Here is a 9,295-nt window from a genome sequence, read left to right as displayed (position 1 = left end):
TCCTCCTCATCATCATCATCATCATCACCACCACCACCACCACCACCACCACTACTAGAAGCTCCACTCATCATCATCGTCATTACTTGCATCACTACCTTCATCATCACTGCCACCAATGCCATCTTCCTCATCACCATCATCATCATTGTTGTCATCATCATCATCACCATCATCATCATCATTATCATCATCATCAGCAGCAGCAGCAGCAGCGGCAGTAGCGGCAGTAACAGTTCCATGATTTGTGTAACTCATCTCATTTCAATTAAATTTTGTTGATGATGGAAAATGAGGAGGACGTGGAGGCTGTGGAGGCTGTGGAGGTGGAGGAGGTGGAGGCTGTGGAGGTGGAGGCTGTGGAGGTGGAGGAGGTGGGGGTGGGGGTAATGTAATCATGCCCTTTGTAGGTTCTTCCAAATTTGTGTAGATTGACATTAAATTGGTTCATGATCTGCTTTTGCAAAACAATTGCTTCAGACTCAGTTTTTAAATATATAAACATTGACCTTTGACCCCGAGGTCAAAATCTATTGTTAAAAACAAGGTGAGGGATGGAACCAATGGATCAGCTGAGCATTTCATAGACTTCGTTTTATTGGTGCCTCTACTACTAACCATTTCATTGTAAAGTTTTGCTCAAGCATGGCTGTGTGTTAAAAAGTTTGCTTCTCAACCGTGTGGTTCTGGGTTCAGTCCCACTGTGTGGCACCTAGGGCAAGTGTCTTTGAATATAGCCTTGAGTGGATTTGGCTGACAGAAACTGAAAGAAGCCTGTTGAATGTGTGTGTGTATGTGTGTGATGTTTGTATCTGTCCCATCACCACTTGACAACCTATGTTGGTTTGTTAACATCCCTGTAACTTAGCAGTTTTGTGAAAAGGACCAGACTTTAAAACAAAAAGGGAAAAAAATCTTTAAGTACTGGGATTGACTTGTTTGACTAAAACCCTTCAAAGTGGTGCTCCATCATAGCCAGAGTCCAATGACTGAAACAAGGCAAAGACAAAAGATAAAAGATCTGTCAATCCTCCAATCTATCACGAAATTTGTTGTAGGGTCCACTGTAAATCCCTTGGGCATCTGTTGCTTGCACCCTCTCTACTTTCACCTGTAACCCCTACCTTTAACCATCTGTTACTCCCTCCTCATACTCTTGTGAAACTATCCGCTCTCCCCTCTCTTGCCATGGCCCACTGTCTGAATCCTCTCTTGTACCTTGGGAGTTTGCCCTAGCATGCCATCACTACCTTCTTTAACTCATTAGCACCCATGGTCCTTTTTTTAGGACCAGAAGGATAATCCATCATATTTCTGCAACACCTGTATTCTTCTGAGCTATCTTTAGTTAGCAATCAAGACTGGAGTGTCTTTCAAATATTACACCTACTATCTTGATGTATATTGGTAACACAGTTGTCTCAGTTTTCAGTACAGTGTGAAAATCTTGAGGGAAAACACTCAGTTTCATCTATTATTCAATCAAAGATTTTTTGGCTAGTGGTATTTATCCAACCCATATTTTTTGGTAAGTGGTATTTATATCCAACCCATATTTGTATATAGTATAAATAATTGTTCTAACTGTCCTATAAATCTTCCTCTTTAACTCTACCACTAATATCTCACTACTACTCCCTCCTCTGTCCTTGAATCCTTTGGCATCAGATGCACCCCCTCCTATGTTACCCATCATTACCTTTTCTCCTTCAGGTTACTCTCTTTCCATCACCATCTTGACCATCCATCACCCATGCTTTTCTAGACCAGTTACTACCACCGTCCCTTCTTTATGTCTAACTGCTACTCTTTCTCTTTCAGGTCACTCATTCCTGACATCCATCACACTCTCTTATCACTGACTAACTATCAATTACTTTCTTATTTTACCTACAAGCATATGGTTGTCGTTAGCAACTCTCCCATTATTCAATACCATTTGTGATAATGATATGGCTCATAGAAATATGGACCTTAAAAATTGAATGATAATTATGATAATGATAATAGTAGTGGCTGTGATAGGTTTGAGGGAAATTTAAGATGTCATATACAAATATTACATACAAATACTAAACTAAAAAAACTTTGGCCATCACCTTTTATATTTTTTATATTTTCAGTAAACCACTTTGATCCACAGAACTACTGGAGAAATAATGGTGTACATAAGGAATGTCGTTGAACCTGTTTTATTTTTATATATGTTCTCCGATTGCTTGAACATCATCACACTACAGTCATTGGTCTATGAGAGAACATGTTTGAAAACCCTTGACCCTGATCTCTGTCCTTTGTTGAATAATGGATCATTCCAGCATGAGGAAGTTGCCATTCAAGTACAAACCTCTAAATGGGTTCTGCACTTTAATATGGCCCTTTTGATTCCTTCCATTATTGCAGCACTATTCCTCGGTCCTTTTGGAGATGCATTTAGTCGTAAAATTGTTCTTATATTGCCTATTATTGGCAATATCACTGCCATTTTTGTTTTTCTGATTATTTCTGCATTTGATAACATCCCTGTAATATATTTATTGATTGGTGTTGTTCTAAATGGTTGTTGTGGTGGCCATATCGTCATGATGATGGCACTTTATAGCTACATCGTTCACATAACAGATCTTAAATACCGTACAATTCGGCTTGGAATCTTAGAATCCATGGTTTTCTTATCAACAACCATTGGTATGTTGGTAGCTGGCATGATGTTAAAATCTGTTGGTCATACAGCAATGTATGGTATAATCAGTATTTTTAACATTCTCAATTTATTTTACACTGTATTTGTTGTTGAAGAATTGATTGAAACAGACAAGTCTACAAGAAAGATTTTGAGAAGTATTTTCCTCATTGAGAACATCAAAAGTTTATGCAAATTTATGACTCAGAAAAGAAAATCCAACACACGCACTGTTCTACTATTTGGAATTTTGATTTTATCCGTTCTGATATTGATGACAAAAGGTAAGTAAAAACCTTTGTTTTCAAAATGTATTTCTCAAATTCATTCCTATTGATTCCTTTTGGCACCAACCCACCTGACACCAATGGTTCTATGATACAAGTTTTAAGTTTTGAAATGATCTGAATCAAGACCTGTCAAAATTTCATGCTAATTCTTGTTTAAAACACCAACTTAATAATGACAAAGTTATTTCACTAAATTCTTCAATATATTTATTCAAAATAAAGACAGTATATTTCATAAGTACAAGACTACACATTTCTGAGGGAATTATGGTTGATTTAAATAACCTCAGTGCACATGACTGGCGCTTAGTTTCTTCACTCTATTTCCAAAGATACAATAAAAGATAAAGTTGATCACCAGCAGGATTTGAAATTAGAAACATGAAAAATATGTAACTAAATGCCACTAAGCATTTGTTAAGAGCTTAACTGGTTCTGTTATGTACCAGTTGTCATTTTCTACTTAATAGTGACCTTCACAGAAGAAAATTATTCTCAGTAAATACTATTTACGGAGGGTTGCTAGTGGGGAAAATAGGAGTGTTTAAAGCAATAAGCATGCAAATAAAAGATCTTTTAAGAAAAGCAGTTTTAAATCTATCTAAATCTCACTTGCTTAAAAATATTAACAAAATTCTTATAATTATATACGGTTGAAAATCAACATGATTGCAATTAAATGCTTTCTTTAAATGTAGTTTTTTAGAAATCCAACAGCAAGAGTTATGCTCCAGTAACCTTCGATACTATTGACTGCATAATGTAAACTTATTATTCTGTATGTACATGTTGTCATTGTTGTAGTCATCATTGTCTCCGCTACTGCTGCTGTTGTTGTTGGTGGTGTTATTGATACCAGTGGTGGTGGTGGTAGTGTTGATCTACATCAATGTTTGCATGCTAGCATGAGTTAGACAAGTGTTTTATACCCAGATATCATCCTGTTATCAACTCTTTTAGTTGTGGCTGACTATCTACCAATGACAAATGAACCTATTCTAAAACTAGGATACACACTCTATGATGAGTGTAGAGAGATGAAAGCAGAGACATGTGGCTTAGTGACAAAGGTGTTGCACACATGACTGTAAGATCATGGTTTTAATCCCTGGACCAGGTGATGTGCTGTGTTCTTAAACAAAACACTTCACTTTACATTACTCCAGTCCACTCAGCTGGAAAAGATGACCAATCCTGCGAAGGGCCAGCATCCTGTCCAAGTGGGAACATTTATCTCCCAGAACTTAGGAAGCCAGCCTTTTAAGCCTATGAATCAGGAATCACCTCTGATCCTTTAAGAAAGATGAAAGACAAATATAAGCCCTAAAGTATTTCAGTTCAATGCACAAAGGTACTGATTCAGGTACAGCGTAGTAGCTATAACTAATATTTCAGATATCTTCCCCACCACGTAAAATTAATATCAAACATTAATTGATTGACTTTGTAGCGGGATGTGTAGCAAAAGGTGTTGTTGATGGTTCAATGTATGTTGTTGGTGCAGCAGATGAAGATAGGTGTGTTGGATGACATCAAAGGAAAACAATGAGGAAAGCATTGGACTGTAGTTTTAAATAATTTATTTCATCAACAGTTGCATCTATGTGTTGGATATACAAAGCTTGATTTACAATATCAATGAAGGCCACTACATGAAGTTACCAACTGCATCAAGTTGGCAAAATAAAAAAAAACAACAGAAGTAGAATGTTGATTTGATGAGATAGTACATGGCATATTTTGTGTCTGTGTGTGCATTGGTCATTTGGCTGGGTCATGTTGTTTTTCTGTCCTATCTGTTTGTGTTCTGCTACTGTGTTGTATTGTTGGCTATCCTCCTTCGCTCATGCTGACTATGCGGATCCCTGTTGGCTGCTTGCCTGTCGCAAGCCATCTGCCTGTCTGTCATGTGTCTAAGGAGACCATATTTATAATGGTCCTTCCTGGACAGCGAGGAAGAATAGATATACCATAGGAGTAGTTTCTACTTATCTAGGTCACCTGCTGTCCAGTTGAACCTTCAGTGATACAGCTCAGGCTGGAGGTCGAATGAAAATCAATCCACTTTTTGACAGGATAAAGAAACTTCTTTTGTGCCTGTTTGGTCAGTGGTGGATCAGGCAAGTGAGAATGCTTAGATTCCGTTTCGAATCTCAGCTCAGAAAGTGAAATGTTAGTTTTTATAACTTTTATATGTATTCTGCAAGTTTAAATTAAAACTAAGCAGAACCAAATTCTATGATTTTCAGGTGAATTTTCCATCATTCAGCTCTTCCTGCGCCATTCACCAATATCTGCTTCGGTGACTCAAATTGGTTACTTCTTTAGTCTGCAGAACTTTGTTTATGGCTTCACATTGATTATCATTCTTCCTTTGTTGAAGAAATGTTTCTCAGTGAATGACTTTGCTTTGAGTCTTGTTGGATTTGCAGCTCAAGGAATTGGATCTATCATGTTTGGATTAGCTCAAAACATTACAACAGCATTCATTGGTTTGTATACTTTTTCTTTTTTATTGTTTTGTAATTTCTTTCCATAAAGTATTTCACATGAGACAACATATGAACAATGCAGGCCCTTTATTCATCCTTACCCTTTATTCATCTGACCTTGGGCAAGTGTCTTCGACAATAGCCTCGGGCTGACCAAAGCCTTGTGAGTGGATTTGGTAGACGGAAACTGAAAGAAGCCCGTCATATATATATATATATATATGTGTGTGTGTGTGTGTGTGTGTGTGTGTGTGTGTGTGTGTATTTTTGTGTGTGTCTGTGTTTGTCCCCACCACCATCATCGCTTGACAACTGATGTTGTTGTGTTCACGTCCCCGTAACTTAGCGGTTCGGCCAAAGAGACCAAGAGAATAAGTACTAGGCTTACAAAGAATAAGTACTGGGGTCGATTTGTTCGACTAAAGTGGTGCTCCAGCATGGCCGCAGTCAAATGACTGAAACAAATAAAAGAAAAACAAAAAAAATAATCTAAAAGAGAGGATTACAAGCAATAAACGTCTACAAAATAGCATAATGGTAGGACACACTCTAATTTTTAAAGATGTTTAGTATCTAGTAAAAAGCAATGGTAAAAATATTTTGGAGAAAAATTTGCCATTGGTCTTTTCAAAATCATAATAACAAGGTGGATATCTGGGTGAATAATGCATTCAATCATCATCATCATCATCATCATCATCGTTTAACGTCCGCTTTCCATGCTAGTATGGGTTGGATGATTTGACTGAGGACTGGTGAAACCAGATGGCAACACCAAGCTCCAATCTGATTTGGCAGAGTTTCTACAGCTGGATGCCCTTCCTAACGCCAACCACTCAGAGAGTGTAATGGGTGCTTTTATGTGTCACCCGCATGATAAATAAAAATACATGAAATAATCGTTACAGTTGAAGGCTAAATGTTATGAACTAAAGAAATTCTTTTGAGGCAGATGGAATAGATATAATGAAATTTACTGGTATACTGATACTTTATGGGCTCTAATTTGAGTGGATGAAATGTGCTTGGTCACCTTGGTGTGAAGGTTAACATAGTCATTTGGATTCTGACAAATTTATGGTTTGATTCCTGTGGGCAGTTCTTTGTACATTTTTTCTATCTTAGATTCATACACACAAAGAATATAACTGAAAATTTTAACTCTTTTACTTGTTTCAGTCATTTGACTGTGGCCATGCTGGAGCACTGCCTTTAGTTGAGCAAATCAACCCCAGGACTTATTCTTTGGATGCCTAGTACTTATTCTATCGGTCTCTTTTTGCCGAACCGCTAAGTTACGGGGATGTAAACACCACCATCGGTTGTCAAGCGATATTGGGGGGACAAACACAGACACAAACATATACACACACATACATACATATATATATATATATATACATACGATGGGCTTTTTTCAGTTTCCATCTACCAAATCCACTCACAAGGCTTTGGTTGGCACGAGGCTACAGTAGAAGACACTTGCCCAAGGTGCCCACGCAGTGGGAATGAACCCGAGCCACTCCTGTGCCTATGACTATTTAGATTTTTCTATTTTAGTTTTGTTGTTTAGATTTTTTTGACAGTTCTTATTCCTGATACACTATAAAGTTATTCTATCGTAGATATATAATATCAAAAAATGTATAATGTAAAATCTAACAGAAATTTTTAGAGTTTGAAATTTCAAATCATTATGAAATATTTTTATATTCTTTCACAAAACATGCCATTTTAATATTTCATTTTATAAATTCTTTTACACAGTTCCAGTAGTAAAAATGCCACTTGGTTTTACCTATGCAACAATTCGGTCTGTGACATCCACTTTTGTTAACATTGATGAAGAAGGTAAGAATGATATTGTTGTCTGTTAAGTCTTTCTTTTTGTATGTGTATATGAGTAGTGGAGAAATATTCACATTTTAGGCACAAAGTTCATTGGCAGGAATGACAAGACCAACCATAGTACTTGACAACTTAAGCCATGAGAAGGATGGCTAAGTGAGTGAAGGTTAATACTGTAGGAGCTAATACTAATGACATATTAGCTTTACTCTTTTACTCTTTTACTTGTTTCAGTCATTTGACTGCGGCCATGCTGGAGCACCGCTTTTAGTCAAGCAAATCGACCCCAGGACTTATTCTTTGGAAGCCTAGTACTTATTCTATCAATCTCTTTTGCTGAACCGCCAAGTTACGGGGACGTAAACACACCAGCATCGGTTGTCGATTTGCTCGACTAAAGGCGGTGCTCCAGCATGGCCGCAGTCAAATGACTGAAACAAGTAAAGAGAGTAAAGAGTATTTCTTTCTCTAATATTTTACATAACTCAACAAGCACAAATTAATGTGTGAAAAACAAAATAGGAATTTTGGAAGAAGTTTCTATAAAACTAGTTTTTAAACATCGAATGGTTTTGGGGATGGGTCCACCAGAATAAAATAGTAATCAAAGAGGTCCATAGATAAGAAAATGGTTAAGAACCACTGGGCTAAAAGGTAAATATGCCAGTGTGAAGAGAGGAAGAGAGAAGCAAAGCTGACTGCTGTTGTGTTGATGATTCTCCAGAGGAATTCGGTGGGAAATCTTTCATCCCTCTCTTGTAATCCTCAGCTCATTGTAGGATGGTGAGGAGAGGGACACCAGATGCCAGACTGAAGTAGCCTTTAAATACTTTCGTCACGAAATTGCTGGCCTTGTGCCAAAATTAGAAACCAATTATTGTAAAGTACTTTTTATGTTTAAAGAGTGCTTTAATTATATTTAATTTAGAGATGTAATTCTAGCAAATGGAATCTCTGATCTAGATTTGCTTCCTCCTCTAGACAAATTTTACTGATGATGTTGTTGTGTTGTTGCTGTTGTTGTTGATGATGATGGTGGTGGTGGTGGTGGTGGTGGTGGTGGTGGTGGTTGTGGTGATGGTGGTAGTGGTGGTTGTAGTAATGACAGTAATGATAGGGAATGTGACAATGGTGGTTGGTGGTGGTATAAATATAAGGATATAAACATCAAGGAAGGCATTAGTAGACTTCATTGCTATAATTGAAGGAGGTGATGGTGATGGTGGTGGTGGTGATGGTGGTGTTACTGCATTGAAAGCCATGTGATGCTAAACTAGACGAAAAGGTTAAAGAGGAGTTCACTGCCATTACTATTGCTTAACTTCAAATTAACTCTCTCTAAACCCTTGATGAAGTGACATTCCAGCCGTGAACATTCCTTCTTACTCTCATCAACAGTTTCCAGTACCACAGTAACCAGTTTTACTTCTATTACCATGACAGTCTTAGTCTTTGGGTTGTCACAAACCCACAGACTCACAGGATCAGATCCCATCCTACTTTCCATACTTTTTAATCAGCTGAGTATAGATCCACCTTCCCCACCAGCATCATTGTTGTTGTGAGTTAACCACGCAATGGAGTGAGTAAATATTGTACTCTTAGTTGCTTATATAGCACAGAAAGCGGAATAAGCTCCAACTTAATGACACTGTAAGCTTGTGACAGACCTAAGACTGATCTTCATGGCTGTATTAGTAGAAATAAGGTGTAATTTGAGAGAGATTTGATTGCTATTTCTAGCAGGTCAAGCAATTACATAGAGGTTCCTTCCTTTCCTCATGTTGCTGTCATTTATTCACTTCCTGAAATCTGCTCACAAACATGCTGTCTCCTCTCTCTCTCTCTCTCTGTCTTTTCTACCACTACTACGTTAGCCTCTGCTTCTTGCAGCTATTTGATCTCAGCCTCCCTCCACCACCATCACCACCACTACCACCACCGCCGCCTCCGCCTCCACCGCCGTCTCCTCCTCCTCCTCC

General features: G+C 37.8%; 1 protein-coding gene across 2 annotated transcripts in view; it reads left to right on the top strand.

The window, feature by feature from the left end:
* LOC106875139 (proton-coupled folate transporter) overlaps window positions 1–9,295 on the top strand; it is a 17,108-nt gene that overhangs the window by 4,071 nt on the left and 3,742 nt on the right. For both annotated transcript variants that reach the window (XM_014923131.2, XM_014923130.2), the window contains exons 2-4: window positions 2,124–2,967; window positions 5,223–5,465; window positions 7,233–7,316. In XM_014923131.2, coding sequence (XP_014778617.1) covers window positions 2,160–2,967; window positions 5,223–5,465; window positions 7,233–7,316 — 1,135 coding nt within the window. In that variant the 5' untranslated portion in view covers window positions 2,124–2,159. The remainder of the gene's footprint in view (window positions 1–2,123; window positions 2,968–5,222; window positions 5,466–7,232; window positions 7,317–9,295) is intronic.

The sequence above is a fragment of the Octopus bimaculoides genome, chromosome 6 (genome assembly GCF_001194135.2).
Source record: "Octopus bimaculoides isolate UCB-OBI-ISO-001 chromosome 6, ASM119413v2, whole genome shotgun sequence".
NCBI classification, from domain to species: Eukaryota; Metazoa; Mollusca; class Cephalopoda; order Octopoda; family Octopodidae; genus Octopus; species Octopus bimaculoides.
Note: the sequence above shows the minus strand (reverse complement) of the source record. Positions and strands in the feature narration are given on the sequence as shown.